This window comes from Notolepis coatsorum, assembly GCF_963971535.1.
Source record: "Notolepis coatsorum genome assembly, chromosome: 4".
NCBI classification, from domain to species: domain Eukaryota; kingdom Metazoa; phylum Chordata; class Actinopteri; order Aulopiformes; family Paralepididae; genus Notolepis; species Notolepis coatsorum.
In genome coordinates, this window is record NC_140168.1 from 122,162,200 (window position 1) to 122,183,590 (window position 21,391).

At 43.4% G+C, this 21,391-nt stretch overlaps 1 protein-coding gene across 4 annotated transcripts in view; it reads left to right on the forward strand.

The window, feature by feature from the left end:
• The window catches only part of mtmr1a (myotubularin related protein 1a), a 367,207-nt gene that overhangs the window by 57,183 nt on the left and 288,633 nt on the right, over positions 1-21,391 (forward strand). For all 4 annotated transcript variants that reach the window (XM_084312594.1, XM_084312595.1, XM_084312596.1 and 1 more), the window contains 3 exons: positions 1,828-1,929; positions 14,402-14,485; positions 15,252-15,401. In XM_084312594.1, coding sequence (XP_084168720.1) covers positions 1,828-1,929; positions 14,402-14,485; positions 15,252-15,401 — 336 coding nt within the window. The remainder of the gene's footprint in view (positions 1-1,827; positions 1,930-14,401; positions 14,486-15,251; positions 15,402-21,391) is intronic.

The window sequence follows — 21,391 nt, forward strand, 5'->3', positions numbered from 1 at the left end:
AGAGCTGGTCTGTAAGGTAACTAGAGCTGGTCTGTAAGGTAACTAGAGCTGGTCTGTAAGGTAACTAGAGCTGGTCTGTAAGGTAACTAGAGCTGGTCTGTAAGGTAGGACTAGAGCTGGTCTGTAAGGTAACTAGAGCTGGTCTATAAGGTAACTAGAGCTGGTCTATAAGGTAACTAGAGCTGGTCTATAAGGTAACTAGAGCTGGTCTGTAAGGTAACTAGAGCTGGTCTATAAGGTAACTAGAGCTGGTCTGTAAGGTAACTAGAGCTGGTCTGTAAGGTAACTAGAGCTGGTCTATAAGGTAACTAGAGCTGGTCTGTAAGGTAACTAGAGCTGGTCTGTAAGGTAACTAGAGCTGGTCTGTAAGGTAACTAGAGCTGGTCTATAAGGTAACTAGAGCTGGTCTATAAGGTAACTAGAGCTGGTCTATAAGGTAACTAGAGCTGGTCTATAAGGTAACTAGAGCTGGTCTATAAGGTAACTAGAGCTGGTCTATAAGGTAACTAGAGCTGGTCTATAAGGTAACTAGAGCTGGTCTGTAAGGTAACTAGAGCTGGTCTGTAAGGTAACTAGAGCTGGTCTGTAAGGTAACTAGAGCTGGTCTGTAAGGTAACTAGAGCTGGTCTGTAAGGTAACTAGAGCTGGTCTATAAGGTAACTAGAGCTGGTCTGTAAGGTAACTAGAGCTGGTCTGTAAGGTAACTAGAGCTGGTCTGTAAGGTAACTAGAGCTGGTCTGTAAGGTAACTAGAGCTGGTCTGTAAGGTAACTAGAGCTGGTCTATAAGGTAACTAGAGCTGGTCTATAAGGTAACTAGAGCTGGTCTATAAGGTAACTAGAGCTGGTCTGTAAGGTAACTAGAGCTGGTCTGTAAGGTAACTAGAGCTGGTCTGTAAGGTAACTAGAGCTGGTCTGTAAGGTAACTAGAGCTGGTCTGTAAGGTAGGACTAGAGCTGGTCTGTAAGGTAACTAGAGCTGGTCTATAAGGTAACTAGAGCTGGTCTGTAAGGTAACTAGAGCTGGTCTGTAAGGTAACTAGAGCTGGTCTGTAAGGTAACTAGAGCTGGTCTGTAAGGTGGTAACTAGAGCTGGTCTGTAAGGTAACTAGAGCTGGGCTATAAGGTAACTAGAGCTGGTCTATAAGGTAACTAGAGCTGGTCTGTAAGGTAACTAGAGCTGGTCTGTAAGGTAACTAGAGCTGGTCTGTAAGGTAACTAGAGCTGGTCTGTAAGGTAACTAGAGCTGGTCTGTAAGGTAACTAGAGCTGGTCTATAAGGTAACTAGAGCTGGGCTATAAGGTAACTAGAGCTGGTCTGTAAGGTAACTAGAGCTGGTCTGTAAGGTAACTAGAGCTGGTCTATAAGGTAACTAGAGCTGGTCTGTAAGGTAACTAGAGCTGGTCTATAAGGTAACTAGAGCTGGGCTATAAGGTAACTAGAGCTGGTCTGTAAGGTAACTAGAGCTGGTCTGTAAGGTAACTAGAGCTGGTCTGTAAGGTAGGACTAGAGCTGGTCTGTAAGGTAGGACTAGAGCTGGTCTGTAAGGTAGGACTAGAGCTGGTCTGGTAGGACTAGAGCTGGTCTATAAGGTAACTAGAGTCGATTAATCATTTAGTTTGTTAGTTGTTTTTTATGCAATTATTTTCCATGCAGTTATTTCATGAAAAATAATCACATAACTGGTAAACACTAGATTTAAAATGATGAGCACATCTCTGGTAAACACTGGTCTTTCTACATTACTGCCCATTAAATCAACTAAGTTACTACTTCATTTACAAGGTCTCTCTCTCTCGCTCTCTCTCCCCCCCCCCCCCCCCCCCCCAGGATCTGAGGAGTCCGAGGTTTGCCTATAAGAAGGAGGAGACCGACCAACCGGAGATCGTGGAGGTGTTAGGGAAGCATGCGTTCCCCCTCTCTAAGGGCCTGGTAAGTCGAGGCCACTTAAGATGTTCTGGGGCAGGTTCTAAAGGAAGAACTCGTGGAGGACTTTTTACAGAACAAGGTTTGCCTGCCAGGCTCCACAGCTGTCACCGGGCAGTGAGACGCGTTCATGCCACCGCGGCCGTCAGCGCGTCCAAAGAACGCCGCCTTTAAAGTCGGTCCATCTGCCACACTGTCCGCATTGTTCGGCATCCAACGGCAGCCTCTCCGGAGTGCCCCGGATCCAAATTCACTGAGATTAAATCACGCTGTTTCTAGGGCTGTCTTAAATACTTCGAAGCTTCGAAGCTTCATTCGATGGCACAAGCTTCGAACATTAAAAAAAAATCGAAGTTTAAAAAAAAAAATAAAAAAACTATTAATTTTATTTTTTCAATTTTATTTTAAAAAAAAAAAAATTTTTTACTTCTGTGTGTGTGTGTGTGTGTGTGTGTGTGTGTGTGTGTGCATGGGGCCATTGGGTGGGGCCGGGGGACAAATACACTGGAGGAAAGGAACCCAGCTCAGCACTGCCCAAATTATATCATCACTATTGCCTGTTTGAAGGATATCATCCTCAAACACATATACACCACCTACACGCCTATTCTCAGTCCTTGCCCCACAATGGTGGAATGAACTACCCACCCCAGTTAGGACAGCCGAATCCCATCCAATCTTTCGCCGTCGACTAAAGACGCACTTCTTCAACCATTATCTGAAATAAAATAAAATAAAATAAATCTAACCCTAACTAACCTTACTGTCATGCACTTGTCCTAATAAACTAACCTACACTGTAACACGCAACACTTTGATGAATATTGTTACTCAGCTGATAGAGTTGTATCCTTCCTGATGACTTGTCGTACAGAACTTGTAAGTCGCTTTGGATAAAAGCGTCAGCTAATTGACTAAATGTAAATGTGAATGTAAATGCCTTGTAGAATTCCACACATAAGAAAGAAAGATACTGGGATGAATAAACAAAATAGGAAATAAAATGTAGAAATGCATGCAATACATAAATAAATATGAATCTCCATATATGAAATAGAACATTTAGATAAGGTGCTACTGAGATGTTTTGGTGATTTCTTTGTTTTTTTGTGGAAGTAGCCCTTCTTAAAAATGCATGAACATTCACTGATAATTGGTCTGTAGTGGAGTCTACAAGGTCTACATTGCCGGACCATGTAGAATCCGGACCTTGTAGACTGACATAATTCTGTGCATAGTTTAGTCTACACAGGCCATATTTCAAATAATCAAAATCTTACTTCATTCATCTTAAACATTCTTGATTTGGGGGATTGGTAGTTCCCATGAAATCTGAAGTTGTTCAAACGACAACAGCGATCCACCTTGAATTAAATCACACAGCCGTGTTGGCTGCGTCACAGTCACGAAAGGGGCTACTTAATTCATTAATCCAATCCACTTTATTTATAGAGCACATTTAAAAACAACAAAGTTTACCAAAGTGCTGTACAAGTCCCACAACATAAGATACACAAAATAAAAATAAAATTAATTAATTAATAAAAAAAAAAAAATTCGAAGCTTCGAATTAAAATCGAAGCTCGGCCCCGAAGCTTCGATTGCCAAAAAAAAATCGAAGGTCAGCCCTAGCTGTTTCACTACTATGTGTCCATAGAAATGCCTCACGGAGGGTGATTCGTTAGTCGAAACGGAATGTCAATTTACTTTTTATTTGATCAAATAAATCAAATGTATTTCTACAGCGGTAGTGGGTGTTAGTTGATCCAGATGAATGGGGTTTTTTGTTCATTTTAGCTACTGCCAATGGCTGCGATATGACGTCTGTCAATTGATTTTACATAGATTTTTATTGAAAGGACAATTTGTCATAATTCGGCAATACACCTCTTGTTGTTCGTCAGTGAGAGCAAGTGGCATTCAAGCCCTGCTCACTTACAATAAGTATGTACTTTGTTTGCAAAGTTTGCAGACGTAGGATCAACTCCCAATGGCCGTCTTGAGGAGAAGGGAGGTACAGGTATGGGCAGGGTAATAGTAGATCCAGTGTACACATGCACATTAATTCCCATTCATGCGCATTCACATTAGTACATGTTTATACTAGTGCTGTCAGGCGATTAAAAAAATTAATCTAATTAATTACAGGATTTGTAATTAATTAATTTAATTAATCACATTTTAATCGCATAACCATTTTATGCCTGATATTCTATATTCTATAATCATATTTCAAATGGCATGTGTCCGGATGGCAGCATTCAGTACTGTATCTACAAAACCTTCTGTTTAATCATCTTCCATCTATTAATTTGCTTAGATTTTTCAGGTCTGGTAAATTTTAGCATGGTGTTATTCACAGTCAAAGATAATAAAAAAAATGTAATTGATATTCTCATTTGGTTCATTACAATTTACTCAAGCCTAGTAACAGACACAGTATTTCTGACACTGGGAATACATTCCCTGAGATCCATGATGTCCCTAGAATCAGATAAGAACATGCAAATGGACCATATAAAAAAAAAGTCTGTAAATGTGTATTCTACGTTCTTATGGAATGAATGATAAAAAAGAAATGTTATTTAAAAAAAAAGAAGAAGAAGAAGAAAAAAGAAAAAAAAATGTAATTCATTTTGAGTTAATTTTCATAACGTGATAATTAGCTGTGTAATTAATTAATCTAATTAACGTGATAAACTGACAGCCCTAGTTTATACATAAAGTGAATCAAAAGGATGGAAAATAGAGAAACTATCATTATTCCTCATCAACTATTTTATTCCTCTCATTCTTAACACTTTGCCGCCCAACCACGTATAAATACGGGTTTCGAATCCATGCGTTGTGGACAGAATCACGTATAAAGCCGTGGCAAGTTGTTATTGCTTTTATTCCATTTTAATAACCAAGGTCGCGGATCGGCACTGCATATATTCCCTAGTCTGTGAAATCGAGAACGTGCAATACCGGCCAGATCCTCTTGGGGCCGCCATCGCTCCACTGCAGTATGCCCTGTGGGCGAATGGACCACTTAATTTTTTTCCTTTCAATGGAGTATTTTAGTACCCGGATCCTGAACCAGCATCATGTACTGTGGATTACGTTTCGAATCGCAGATTTCACCATGGAATAAGGGGATTTATCATCAGCCAATGGACATATCGATCTACCAGATGCCGATCGCTAACGGGGAAATGCTCGGGGGTATCCCTGAAAAGATCTTTTTCACATAAATTACAGCCGGATCAAAGCTTGCTATGATACGCAACCAGCCGATCAGCGTATGTGGCTAGTTACATGACCACTGTTATTGGTAATCAATAATAATAAACAACGTCCCCCGCCCCCCCCCCCCCCTTTGATGCCAAGCGGCACAGTGGTGTAGTGGTTAACACTGTCGCCTCACAGCAAGAAGGTCCAGGGTTCGATTCCCGCTTGGGGACCAGGTTTCCATGATGCCAGGTACCCAGGTGGGGTATCTCCCAGGCCTTTCTGTGTGGAGTTTGCATGTTCTCCCCGTGCTCGCAAGGGTTTCCCCCCCGATAGGATAAACCCAATGGAAAAACATGGTCCCCTGGCGCAGCTCACGTTGACGCCTGTCTGCTCCCGGCTGCCCTTGGGGGGGAAGGACGACGGGATGGGTTAATCGCAGAGACAAATCGCATCGGCGATCCTACAGAGACAATGCATGTGTGTGTGTTCCGGTGTGTGTGTTCCGGTGTGTGTGTGTTGAGGATAATTGCATGCCAATTAAAGACCTCTGAGCAGGTCCTGCATTATTATTATTATTATCCATACATGCTTTGGGACATTCCCGATGATATGCAGTTTGAGTTATTTCTTTAGCATATGTAAAACGGAAATGCCGTTGAATATAACGTTAGCAGCTATTAGCCCTATAACTAGCCTTCCAGAAAATATACGAGACAAAATCCGCTATAATGCTTATATTCACGGCGCTATAAAATTACAACCTATTGATGCATTTTTTTTCCCTTTAAGCCATTTTGAAGGGACGGTTTATGAACTCAATTGACAATGAGAATGGACAGATAGCAATACTATAAAGTATAGATTTAGCTGTACAAAAAGACACCGGTCTGTACACTATACTATACAGTGTTAGATCCTGATCAATCTGGCCAGTATCACGTCTTCGTCTGCTTGGCTCTCCATCCAATTCCTCTGCGTTGTGTCATTTTAATGGTCCTAACGTCTCCGATACTGGCTGATAAGATCCTTATCTCTCCCCGTTAGTACAATCCGCAAACCATAATAATTCTCCACCTCCGTAAGAATTCGACACTTCGACAACGTGAAATACCTTACAAGGAAAAGCGTGGTTTTATTTGATAAACAGAAACCTCAGCTCAGATGTTAACAGATTGTATTGTCCCTGAAGAGTCTATTCTAATGATCTTTCGGTGTGTTCGTCTATCGTCCTTTTGTTATTCAGTCCAATAGTGTTCAGGCCTGGTCTTTAGCCTAACCCTCCTCGCGTTAGCCGAAGCTAATGATGATGTGGCATTCTCCCCCCCCCCCCCCCTCCTCTCTGTGATGAGAGGAGAGAGTGTCTTCTGTGTGATCTCAGTCCTACTCGCTCTTGGTCAGATTCTAGTCTGCCCTACCCGGAACCACTGTCAGCTTTATAGGATCTTCGTCATAACTATGATAGCCCACCCCTTTCTGGTTGTCATGTGCCGCGTTGTCATGACAACTGCTAAATAACCTTTCACACATTAAAATGCAGTTTTCTACTGTTTCATTAAGATGAACCCCTCTCCCTCGCTCTCGCTATCAGTTTGTTCTTACAAGGAATTCAAAACATTCTCTCGCTGGCAGTGTGCCTCACAACAATCACCCTGCTCTACTGAACCACCGTCTCCTGCTTCCATGCACATTTCGATCTCACCGTTTTAGCTGTGGTCATCTCCCCCCCAATCTATACATCACATACATTGAAAAAGCACCCCAAATCCTTCAACAGCGGTCGCCAATGTGTTAACATTATATGTATATATATATATATATATATATATATATATATATATATATATTAAGGCTGTCAAATATATCGCGTTAATATCGCGTTAACTCCCGATTCTATTAATGCCACTAATTTTTTTAACTCAAGATTAACTAAAAAAAGAAAAAAAGAAAAAAAAAGAAAAAATTACTAGACTTCACTCAGGTGTATTATTGATGCTCTCATTGATACTATGTTTGTTTCTGAAGTGTGTGTGTGTGTGTGTGTGTGTGTGTGTGTGTGTGTGTGTGTGTGTGTGTGTGTGTGTGTGTGTGTGTGTGTGTGTGTGAGATATAGAGAGAGAGGGGGGTGAGAGAGATGAGGAAGGGGCAAAAGAGAAAAAGAGCTGGGAGAGTGTGTGTGTGTGAGGGAGAGATGGGGGTGTGTGATTAATCAGCCCTTGTGTGTGTGAATGTAACAAGTTCCTAACGTTTTCTTTCCCCTATTATTTCATGCACACTTTATTCATTGTTTTAAATTATTATTTTCTTTTAAGTTATTTTGTGCATCACTCTGTTTTGAATTTGATGCACATTTGCAATGCATGAGGGTCATCCTTTTGTGTTAAATGGCTGCACAAAGCAAGCATTTGTTGACTCGCATGTTGATAAGAGTATTAAAACTTGGAACTTGAAAAAGATCTGTTTAAGGTAAAAAAAAATTAAAAATAAAAATGCGATTAATTTGCGATTAATCGCGAGTTAACTATGGACAATCATGCGATTAATCGAGTTAAATATTTTAATCGTTTGACAGCACTAATATATATATATATTTTATATATCTACTTAGGTTTGGAAAATCACATGCTACAATAGATAATGGGGAGTTTAGTACAGTATCAAACGGGAACTGTAATTTTCTATTGATATCCTCTTATCTGACTTAAAGGTAGAATCTGTAATGCTGAACCTCAGGGGGGGGAAGAGCCCCGCTTGGTATTGCGCATTGTTTACTTTTTTTGTTTTGGTCTGACGTGTGGGTTGGAGTTTAGTGACTGTTCACGCTGTTCATTTCTCCAGACCCCTCTTGGCAGAGCAGGGGGCGTGGCCAGAAGCAGGAGGCGTGGCCAGAAGCAGGCACCCCCTCCTCTATACACACTGAAATACAATCCACACATCAGACAAAAACACAAACTGTAAACAAAGCACAGTACCATGTTGTCATCTTTTGCCTAGAGGTCACTGTTTGACAACATTACAGATTGTACCTTTTAATATTTGCATCAGTAATGTAGATAACGAAATGGTGTATCTCGCTTCACAGTAAGGAAAACCTCAGTGTATTGCCCAGCCATAGGCTTTGTGTTGGCATGCTCCGTGGCTAAACAGATACATTCCAATTTACAAATTGATTCTTTCCATTGGACAAAGAAGCTTTTCACTGCGGCAGCTGGGCCCTGTTCCTCGTACCTGGCTAACTGATAGCCGGATAATTTTCAGGATAACTTGACTTAAACTAGACCTTTCGGTTCCCCGACGTGCGATTTTCTAAATCACTATGGCAACAGATCAAAAAGTTTGAACCTGGTCGAGGGCAGGGTTTAGTTCAGTTAGCTGGATAACCTGCATGGCCACGCCCTCGCAAAGAAATGCAGCTCGCTTCCTGAAATAATTCTCATCTAGATCCCATTATACCATTCTGAATTATGTTTTTGTGCTTCGTTTTTCTAGAGGGGGCTTTTGAAATGTAAAATAATATACCTAAAATGCTGATAATAAATGTACTTTGTCCTAAATAATGCACGTCATATATACGGTGCTCGCTAGGTGCGATATACACACTATGTGGTTATTTTAATAACGTCAGAGCATTGCAAATGTGAATCCCGCAGGGATGTTTTTAATTAATGAAACCTAGCGGGCGTTTGGCTCTGATTAGTTTCATATTCTCAGCTGTGGATGTATTTGCGCCCGGATTGTGTTTCATTCAAGCATAAATTGAAGCGTCTTCATGCGTGGATTGTGGATTGTGGATATGAATTACGACGAATCTGAATATGTGGATTGTTGAATTGTATCACTGTCACTCACACGTTATTGTGATATTGTAACTGGGATTAAAATGTTTGAGGAGATGCGCTGTTTGATTTGATGACGTGGACGTGACTTGAGAAAATGAATGAGCAATTGCAAGACTGACGTTTTGATGAATGAATTTGAGAAAATGCATTAATCTGTTCAAGCACTGTTAGTGTTATCTGATGATGAACAAGAAGGTGATTAACATGACTGGTGTCACTGGTATAAACCAAAGGTTAATAAATTCAATGCATGTATGGATGATGTCCGAAACAGATTAAAACCTGATTAATAGTGAAACTGTATAGCCTCCAAGCCTCTCTGACAAGTTATTTCGGTGGTAGCGCCTTGAAAACTTTGGGAACCATGTATTTATATAGTACATGATACCTACTGTAAGCACATACAGTACAGATATCCAAGATATACAAGTATCTATTAATTCGTATCAATTAGATATACTCTTTGGGCTTGTTTTTGTCTACTTATTCTGAAAGAGTTTAACAAATTATTTTCGCTAGCAAGATCTCATTCGATTATTCATTCCATTAAGCCTACTGCCAGCAGGCACATTTAAAGAAATATAATCTGATTGATTGGGGTAATGAGGGACTTAAAATTAGCCTATAGATTATGCATTAACTTGTCGGCGAGGCTATTGAGCCGTACTGTATTGTACCCATTCTGCAATCTGTTAATAAAGTTTTCAATCAATCAATGCCGTTAGAAAATCAGGATTTCGAGGCGGTCGGGTGGCATAGCAGAGATTGCGCTCGTCACCAATGCAAGAGGCTGCGGTCTCGACTCCCGGAGTCAGCATTGCCTGCGGCTTGGGCCGATCGTCATACTAACTCGTTTGGCTGAGTTAGCGCGAGGGAAGTCGTGGGTGGTAATCTGGCGTTGTGGACAGCGACGCCTACAGAGACCTCCCACCTCTTGCAGAGACAAGTCGCATTTCTTTCCTCTCTCCCAAGGCCTTCAAGGCCGTTCCTACCGCCGCCTCTACTGCACCATGGAGCCTGACGCTGCTATGCCCTGCTTCGTGCCGGTGGCCGGACTATACTCAAATCAACTCTAAATGGATCTAATCAGTGGATTGCATATTTTCTTCAAGAAGCAGAATAAGGCTAACCCTCTCTGCCTATTGGGACATCATAATTGGGCTACAAACTTGAAGACGTGGTATTATTTGGATTATCGAAGCTTTTGGACTGCAATAAGAAGATTTTGGATCTGTTTACCGCGCACAGGATCTACCAAAATGAACTGATAAGACACTTGGACACTTGGACTAATAATGCATTCAGTCATTTGGACGGAGTTGTTAAAACTCACTCCACTCAAATCAATAGAGTTATATTCCACTCTATTCAAATCAAATTTAAAGGGACGTGGCTGGGATAAATTGTGCCAGTCAGTCAGCCAAAACAAATTCTTGGACCAAGGTCGAACCGAGAGCTCTGGAGTCGAAGGCTCTCTGGGAGATAAGAGTGGCGAGCGGCGTCCCACAACCCCAATCCCTAGTCCCACCCCCCCCCCCCCCCCCTTCCTCTGCATTGGCGCTGCACTGTCGGCTGCCTCGTGTGAGGGAGACCTCCCCCACCCAGGACTTGGCTTGTGCACTCCCCCCCACCTTCCCCCCCCCCTCCCCCCCCCCCCCCCTACAGCCCTGTAACAACCCCAACCCACTCCCCCCTCCTTCCGTAAATGGCGCTGCCTATGACGGCTGCCAGTCTGTTTGCGGTGGTGAATATGCATTATGTTTGTCTCAAGGCTCTGTACCATTATTACTATCTAAAATGTAATAATTGTGGAATATTACTGTAATGAGCTGTATGTGTATGATCCAAGCGTCCTATGATCCTCATAGGAGCATAACAGAAAAAAACATTCCATGTGAAGGTATTCTGTATCTTTGCATGTCAACTAATAAAGAAACTTGAACTTGAAACTACAGGTCAGGTCTGGCCCGTGATGCCACAGATTACTTGTAAAAGTAATCTGATTACTGATTACTGATTACTCCTTTAAAAAGTAATCTTAGTTACTTTACTGATTACTTGATTATCAGAGTAACTTAGTTACTTTGAAAGTAACTAGGTTACGAAGTCGTCGTCCCTGCTGCTGCCACAACATAAGAATGACAAAAAAAAATTAGTAAAATGTACTCAGTTTGAGTAAAAGGTACTAATAGGGCAGGTAGGCCTATCTATAGATCTATAGATTTCACAAAAGATAAATGGTCAATAACACCACATGTAGGCTGATATGTAGCCTACCTTTGAGGCCTGCCCTATTCAGATATGGTTCTAATGTTCCTAGTGATGCATTGTGTTCTGTTTGTTTTGTTTAGTCCCAGCGTCCTGTGTTACTTCTTACTCTAAAGAAGAACTGCTGAACATTGGGAAATCAATCCCACTTGACATTTTCCCTCAACTACTCACCCGCTCCACGGATCTGTTGGATGTGCTCGTGAGGGGAACCGCGGTCTTCATCCAGGCTGTGAAGTGGGTCAGGCGGCAGCGCGGCAAAAGGGCTGGCTCCCTGGCTCGCCTCCGCCGGAGAGGATCTCGTCCTCCTCTCCCGGGTATATTCCTCTCAAACGTGAACTCTCTCTGCAATAAAATGGATGAGCTCCGGTCCCTCGTAGCAAAGAGCAATGACTTTCGCTCAACAGCAGTGTTCGCGTTCACGGAGACCCATCTGTCACAACAATAACAGCCGCGCCCACCAGCATGGAACAACGTGAGGTTGCGTGCTGTGACGTCACTCCCCCAATACAAGGAAATACAGCTCCAAACGTATTTTTGACTGTCTAAAACGAAATAAAATACTGCATTCCGCCTGCATTATGAATTTATGATGAGATAGTAACGAAATAGTAACGCACAGCCACTTGGACAAGTAACTGCAATCAGATTACTGGCTTTTAAAGATTAACGCGTTAGATTACTATTTTCGGGGAAAAGTAATCAGATTACTGTAACGCGTTACTTAGTAACGCGTTAGTGGCATCACTAGGGATGGGAATTGATAGGATTTTATCGATACGATTCCATTATCGATTCTGCTTATCGATTCGATTCTTTATCGATTCTCTTATCGATACCTGATCAATTTATAATTTAAATAAATAAATTGGAAATGCAACAGAACTAAGCTGGTTAGAATAACAACATGCAACTTGACATTTCTGATTGTCATTTATTGTTGAGCCCCCATGTCAGGGGCGACAGTGGCTCGGGAGGTAGAGCAGTCGTCTGGCAATCCGGAGGTTCCCGGTTCGATTCCCGCTCCTCCCGGGCAGCGTGTCGATGTGTCCTTGAGCAAGACACTTAACCCCTAACTGCTCCCGATGAGCAGGTTGGCACCTTGCATGGTTGCCTGCGCCGTCGTTGTGTGAATGTGTGAGTGATTGGGTAAAATGTAAGGAACAAATTGTAAAGCGCTTTGGATAAAAGCGCTATATAAAAAAGCAGCCATTTACCATGTCAGAAAAATACAAAAACTGTAAAAAATAAAACATTAACTATAGCCTACACTTAAATAAAATAATGTATTTGAGATTCTCTTAAAATGTATTTATTTTTTTATTCTTAAACTAATTTAATCTATTGAATAACAGTCGTTATTCCTCTGACTTCTGTCTCACACACACACACACACACACACACACACACACACACACACACACAGACACACACAGACACACAGAGCTCCCTCCCCGGGCCCCTGTCCTGTAGGTATTGGCTTGTGTTGCTACACGGACACATTTGTATGTTGCACCATGGTACTTCCTGTCTGACGGACTTAGTAAATAAACAATCCGGCTCTTATTATATGTGAACTAAAGAGTACAATGTTTACAGAACAGTCCCCACCCGCTGTTTTATTGTATTTGTACCTGTACTATCCGCTGTCAGCTGTTTATCTCTCTTTGTGAGCTTGATTAAATAGCGTTAGCTCACGTTAGCTAGCGATAGCTCCGCGGCTAATTTTAGCTCACCCTAAACTAAATCAATGAAAGCATTCAAGTAGTTTTCACTGCACATAGAAGTAGCCAAACAGCGGGAGCATTTCGGGAGCATATGACCAAAAGCCAGGCAATTTCGAGCCCTTAAGGAATCAAATAGAGTCTGCCATGGCTACATGCTAACGCGCGCAACTGTAGGAAAAACCTGGCAGCGTTAAGGGAATCGAAAGTCACAGGAGCCACACGGTTCCAGGCATCGGCCAATTAGGAACCGGTTCGATTCCCATCCCTAGGCATCACTGGGTCTGGGCGCCTGCTCAGCGAAAGGCAGGAAGTGGTGAAGGCAGCGTGACCTCCCACGCGTTACACTTCACCAATGAGAGTCCTTGCTGCCAGGTGAAAAGAGAGTCGCTGGCTGTCTCCACATGTGTCGGAGGAAGCATGTGGTAGACTTCAGGGTTCCCTTGTACCGACCAGTAGGGGGAACATGCGCACAACAACCAGTTAGGGGAGTGGGGGAATTGGCATAACGACTAAATTGGGATGGGGAGAAAAGCATAGAAAATCAGGCGGAGAAAAAGAGGATTAAAAAAATATATATACATAAATAAATTAAAGAAAATCAGGATTTCTGCGATCAACACCTGCTGTCTTTTCAGGTGAGGCGGCCGCGCGCAATTATCCTGAGTATCAAGTCTGGTTCGAATTAACGAGACTGAATCGGCGTTCGAGGAACAGGGAAAGCCCGGATTCAAACATCGGGTTAATTGAATCTGGATAATGGGACTTTTGATCGACTTAGTTGAACCAGGTACGGGGAATAGGGCCCTGGTAGCACACCATAAATATTCTTCCTCGCCCACAAAAACAAACCCAGCCCACTGATTAGATATCAATTCACTATGTTCAGGTTATCTTAAAGTCCTGATGTAATGGTTCGCAGAATGCTGTTTCATTCCACATATGTATACATTTCCTGTAAAAACAGGTAGCTAAGGAGGGACTTGTCGTGGATATTGATTGGCATTTACAGTAATCAATAGCGCTGAATGTGCAAGCTTATGTTAGCAACATACATTAGCAACGTTACGCAACATTAGTAATGTTAGCTAGCAAACGAACATTGAACATTTGTTCAATATAGTTAAAGAGGCTGAGTGCTAGCTTAGTTGCAATGTGCTGTAAATGTCATTCTAGAAAGCATTTGATTGGATGTTAAATTAGTATACGCCCCTGTGTGCAGGATGACTCATCACATACAATAATATATTTTTTTTAAAAGGTCACCGTCATTGTTGGGACAAATACTGGCATTATAAGTGACCACCTATCAGTGCAAGGCATATTTAAAAGAATATAAACATCTATTTTGATTTCATGGGGCCTTTAGACATTTGTCAAAGCTGATTTGTCGAGAGCCCTGTCACTCACTGTTTGTGCCCTATGGTGTTGCAGCCCATCTTTGCCTTCCTGTACAAAGAGGAGTTTCCTGTCGATGGGTGGAAGGTGTACGACGCCATGGCTGAATACAAGAGACAGGTAACCAGTTAGTGTTTTTATTTGTATTCAACTGGGGACATTAATAGACACATGACTTTGACATGAAACATAAAAAACACAATCCACTGGAATTGAACTGGAATTAAAATCTTCTACATACAAATGTATCAATAAATATAAGCCCAAAATGAAAAGATGCTGTTTGAAGTATTTATTTTGTAGTTTATTGGATGTAAACTCCAGTGAACATGGATATAATTTAATTTACAATATTTCATCAGGCAGCTGTATTTATGATATGATATTCATGCAGCTGTATTTATGATATTCTGTCATGCAGCTGTATTTATGATATTCTGTCATGCAGCTGTATTTATGATATTCATGCAGCTGTATTTATGATATTCATGCAGCTGTATTTATGATATTCTGTCATGCAGCTGTATTTATGATATTCTGTCATCCAGCTGTATTTACAGTATTCCGCCGGGCAGCTGTATTTACGGTATTCTCTCATACAGCTGTATTTACGGTATTCTCTCATACAGCTGTATTTACGGTATTCTCTCATACAGCTGTATTTACGGTATTCTCTCATACAGCTGTATTTACGGTATTCTCTCATACAGCTGTATTTACGGTATTCTCTCATACAGCTGTATTTACGGTATTCTCTCATACAGCTGTATTTACGGTATTCTCTCATACAGCTGTATTTACGGTAATCCGCCGTGCAGCTGTATTTACCAGTGCTTTCTCTTGGCCCCCTCTCTCTCTCTCTCTCTCTCTCTCTCTCTCTGCTCAGGGTCTCCCCAACGAGAGCTGGACCATCAGTAAGATCAACAGCAGCTACGAGGTGTGCGACACCTACCCCTCCCTGCTCGTCACCCCCGCCAGCATCCTGGACGAAGACGTCAGGCGGGTGGCCGCCTTCAGGGCCAAGCACCGCATACCGGTAAGGTCCAACATTAAGATAATAAGATACACGTTTATTTGTATCATCCCGAGAGGGGAAATGTATTGTTCATTGTCAACTCTATTCAGAATTAGAGGGGTACAAATATTGAGGAGCAATGTAGAAAAATTATAACGCTTTAAGGAACTCGCCAACATTTGGGGAAATTAGCTTACCGTCTTCTCCAGAGAGAGAGACAAGAAGATGGATACCAGTTTCCTCTCTGTGCGTTCAGTAGAAAGCTATCTGGCTGCATGTTAGCCTAGCTTAGCACAATGAATGGAAGTGGACATGGCCGGTTAGCCTTCAGGAAAGGTTTTAGTTGGACAATGCCTAGGCTAACCGGCCATGTCCGCTTCCATTCATTGTGCTAAGCTAGGCTAACATGCAGCCAGATAGCGTTCCACTGAACGCACAGATGGGCCTTTCACACTGGCCGGAGCCGGTTCCCGAACGTAATCTCGAACCGGCCGGCACGTTCACACCGGGAATAATTGGTTCGCAACATGAAAAATCGGTGCTCAGTGTTTTCTTAGAGGGCCAAACTAAAGCCTCCGTCATGTTCCGAACCAATTATTCCCGGTGTGAACGCGCCGGCCGGTTCGAGATTACGTTCGGGAACCGGCTCCGGCCCGGAGCCTGGCCGGTGTGAAGGGCCTAAGGGCCCTTTCTCACTCACGTTTGGGGATCGAATCACTGCTCCCGGGAACGGGGGGGGAGTGTTCTCACTCACCCCTTTTGGGATGCGAAACGGCGTTGATTCGTTTTACCCCCCGCTGAACGGGATCAGTTGGATTAGGTGGTCTCGGAATCGGGCCGTGCGGGTGCGGGGGGCGTGACACACACAACGTCGTTACTGTCATGCTTGCTTGAATTTTGGGCAGAGTACACCACACAGCAACAACTGGAGAATACCCACAAAAACGATATTTATGGGCAATTTGAGAGTTCAGACCTCAACCAAAAACAAGTGGATGAAAACATGAAGCCACGTTACAAACGCACAGCACTTCCCTGGCTCGCATTAGGCCTGGCAATTTTTGTTTGCCATGCTATTTTCTATACATTAGTTTCTTGTTTGAATGCATTTATTTCTATTAGACCAGTGGTGCCCAACCAGTCGGCCGTGGTCGACCAGTAGATCAATGACATGTAATATAATTGCCACGAACGATGGGATAATGTTAGCTGCTGGACAGGCTAGCTTAGCGTTAACGTTAACCCTGCAAAACGCTCAAAAGCGGACTCTACAACAGAGTTCCATTCGTGAGAAAAGAGGCAGAACACACAGTGAATGTATCCGTTTTGTTTATTGCACATTCTTTGCTGAAAAGAAAAAGTGCTACAGGCTATAGTATGACGCTCGCCATGGACGGTCGCAAATCTCTGAGCTCCAGCAAGAACTCCAGCAACAACTACAATCAACACGGAAAACCAACAAGGTTTTTCATACATTTCATCATCTTCCTACTATGGATTACAGATTACTTTAATTCATCAAGAAAGCCGAACCAAACGGATAAAAGAGAAATCGGAAGAGAAAGCGGTAGTCACAATGACTTTTACCTCCTCGACGGCTCGGAGCAGAAACATCTGGCCATCGGAACCGCAGCTATCCACGGGTTCCTAACGGCAAATCCGGAGCGGAAGAAAATGCCCCCAGCAGGTAAACTAGATCGAAGGACGATAATCATCCTTTATCTACTCCTTGCGGGAGATATTAAATTAAACCCGGGCCCGACTACACGACTACAACAGAAAGTGATGAATCAGAGGCTCCCACAAATAGTGACGGCTACCGTCGCGATCAACAATAATAACAACAACATCCCTTTCAACGACACCAACATCCTAACACCGGCGTCGGGTGCATACATTCCACCCGTCACCGGAGCAGTGATGACTGCCGTCGCGATCAACAACGACAACAACATCCTTCTCAACAACAACAACAACATTGTCAACCCCGGACCCAGCCAAGTCAGGACCCCCGTCAGGACGCGAACCCAGACGCGACGACTGGGTCTGGCACTACAGGATGCAACGATGGCTTCGGATGCCTACTTTCCACCCGAGGCCGGAGCAATCAACACGCACGGCGCCGCCGCAAAGGAACACACGGGAGGACGAGACGTCTCCACAGCAGGGAGCCGGCGGGATGGAATCAACACAGCCCCTGGCTCATGCCCCCTCCCCACGGAATTCCACCACCAGGCGACGCCAGCAGATGAACAGGACAAAGAATCTCACACCCCCCCCCCTCCCACACACGGACCAAATAATAACAACACAGCCCCACCCCCCTCCCGTCGCGGGACACCCACCTTGATCAAAGGATCCCCCACCCCCCCTCCTTTCACCAGCAGAGGACAAAGGATCATCCCCACCCCCCCTCCTAACATCAATGAACACAGGACCCCATCCCCCCCTCCCCACCTACCGCCACAAGATCAACCACACGGACTAGGATCCCCCACCCCCCCTCCGGACATCACAGAGCCCCCCCCCCTTCCCACAGAAGAAGAATCCTACCTTTATCTCAATGATATAGACGACACAGCAGATAAAAACGGACTACATATCTTTCATCTTAATGTAAATAGCCTCAGGCACAAACTGGCAGAAATAAGAAATCATTTCAGTAGCGGAAAGGTAAACATACTATGTTTCTCAGAAACCAAACTGGACCCATCAGTAACAGACCCGGAAATTGAATTAGAGAACTATTCTTTAGTCCGCAATGACAGGAACAGGCATGGAGGAGGTGTCTGTATGTACATCCATCAAGACACCAAATTTATTAACCGTACAGACCTAGATCATGAGGCTATTGAAACTGTTTTTGTAGAAATTCTATTTGAAAGGGCTAAATCTGTTCTAGTCGGCACAATTTACAGACCGCCAGACCAAAATGGCTTTTATGACGTGTTGGATGAGTGCTTAGCTGGAGTTGAGGATACAGAAATGATTCTTATTGGGGATTGGAACACGGATATGCAACAAAAAGATGCACCCGTCTTCAAATCCTACAATAGGTTTTGTGATCTGCACGGCCTCAGCCAACTAATCACACAACCCACACGTGTGTGTGAGTCAACTCAGACTACCATTGACCTCATCCTGACCTCTGACAAGTCCAAGATCGCCAATAAAGGGGTTATAGCATGCGGGTTAAGTGATCATTATATGATATTCTGTACCCGCAAAAAGCTAAAACAAAAGGCTGGCTGTCACAAAACAGTCACATCTAGAGACCTAAAAACCTACTCTAGCGAGGCCTTTAACCTTGAACTGGAGGGTCTGGACTGGTCAGATGAGCTCAATGGTACACTGGTTGAAGAAACATGGCTTGGCTTCAAAACCAAATTTTCAACGATACTAAACAACATGGCCCCCCTAAGAACCACCAGGGTAAAAAATCGCGCTGAGCCGTGGATGCACGCTGAAATACTGACCGCTATGAAAACCAGAGACAAAAAATGCTCTGAGTTTCGTAAAAGTCAGTCAAAGCTTAACATAAGCACGAGCAGTGAACTCCAAGCCCACGTGACTGAACTCAAACTGCAAAGAAACAGACTAAGAAATGATGTAAACTCCATGATCAAAACAGCAAAGAAAAAATTCATCAATGACAAAACCGAGGAAAACAAAAACAAACCGCGTGAACTTTGGAAATTACTCAATAACCAACTAGGCTGCAGTAAAAAACTTAAAACCAGATTCTCAAACATAAACATAAAGACGGACAACACGCTCATCACAGAAAAGCTGGATGTAGCATTACTTAAATAGTTTCTTCACAAACATAGCCACAACACTGGTAAACAAACTACCCTCCCACTCAGGGCATTATGGGGTAGAACACATAGTAGCTTACTACAAAAACCTAGGGGTCCACAAAGACGACTTCAAACTGGAAATGGTAACAACAGATGAGGTACTCAAAAAACTGAGCGCCCTCCAACCTAACAAGGCCACTGGCCATGACAACATCCCCTCCAAATTCCTCAGAGACTCAGCAGCCGCCATCACCCCAGTCATCACACACATAATAAACCTCTCTATAAAACAGGGACACGTCCCCAAGGACTTCAAAATTGCGAGAGTGACCCCTCTGCACAAAAAAGGCAGTAAATTAGACCCAGGCAACTACCGCCCTGTTTCTATCCTTACCTCCATCTCGAAAGTCATGGAAAAAATTATATACGAACAGGTCGAAAAATACCTTGCGGAAAAAAATCTAATCTACGAATTCCAATCTGGCTTCAGAACATCCCACTCCACTGACACATGCCTTCTCTATTTAAACGACCACATCAAACAAGAGGTGGACGCGGGCAAATACTGCGGCATGGTCATGCTGGACCTACAAAAGGCCTTCGACACTGTCAATCACACCATTCTGATTGACAAGCTAAAAGCAATTGGTTTTGATAGTCTATCAGTGAGCTGGATGCAATCCTACCTGGAGGGGAGAGAGCAGATGGTGGAGGTAAACGGTACCCTATCCCCCCCCCTCACAGTAAACTGTGGTGTTCCACAAGGAAGCATACTAGGTCCGCTACTGTTCCTAATTTATGCAAATGACATGTCGTCAGCTTGTGACTGCAACTTGTTCCTGTTTGCGGACGACTCAGCCCTGCTGGTCTCTGACAAGAACAAATTACAGGTTGAAAAAACCCTCAGCTCAGAACTAAGCAAAATCTGCATATGGCTCGCTGATAACAAACTATCATTACACATGGGCAAAACAGAGTCCATTCTCTTCGGTTCAAATAACAAACTCAGCAAGACCGACGGCTTCTCAGTTACAGTGGGTGACAATATTGTCACAAGGAAAGAAGATATTACCTACCTGGGTTCCATCCTAGAGGCAAATCTTTCCTGTGACAAAATGGCATCCAATGTAATAAAAAAAGTCAACCAACGAACTCGTTTCTTGTACCGGATCTCCTCACTGGTAAACAAGAATACCCTGAAGACTCTAGCAGGAGCACTCATTCAAGGGTACTACGACTATGCTTGCACCTCATGGTACCAAAGCACCTCAAAGGCGCTAAAAACAAAATTACAAACATCTCAAAACAAACTGGTCAGACTACTGCTTGACCTTACTCCTAGAACCCACCTCACCCCTGCCCACTTTGACAACCTAGGATGGCTTAGAGTAGACGACAGAGTACAGCAACTTGCAATGGGCCTGGTCTACAAGATACACTACACGACCAAGGTACCCATGTACATGACTAAATACTTCCCAAAGGTCAGTGAATACCACGATCACAACACCAGAGGGAGCTCCACAAATCATGTTAAACCCAGATTCGGCTCAAACAAGGGACTAAACACGTTTCGCAATTATGCCACATCAATGTGGAACGCCCTACCCAAAGCTGTAAAGGAATGTGAATCACTACCCACTTTCAAAAACACTCTCAAAAAACACCTAAGGGAGACTGCAACTCGAAACTGGCCCCTGTAAATGTCCGAACACAACCCCCGCCAATGTACAGTAAATTACCAAGTATGGTCTTGTCAATAATCCAATGTACAGTGTTGTTTGTACAGTTGTACATGTCCCCCACCCACCCCTCCTACCCTCCCCCCCCCCCCCCACCCACCCAACCACCTCCAATGTACAGTCCAATGTACAGTCCCATAATCCAATGTACAGTGTTGTTTGTACAGTTATACAGTGTCCCCCACCCCTCCTACCCAACCCCCCCCCCCCCCCACTCCTACCCCCCCCCCCCCCCCCCCAACCACTCCTACCCCCCCCCCCCCCCCCCCCTCCAATGTACAGTCCCACCCCCACCTACCCAATCCAATGTACAGTTTCTACGCCTAATGTATATACTCTTTTCTTTCTGGACTCTTTTTGTATCACAAATACAGTACTGTAATTGCAAATCTGGTATGTCATAAATGTATAGATGTAGCAGTACTGTCTATCTGTATGTCATGTATGTCATATATGTTACGATGAATTG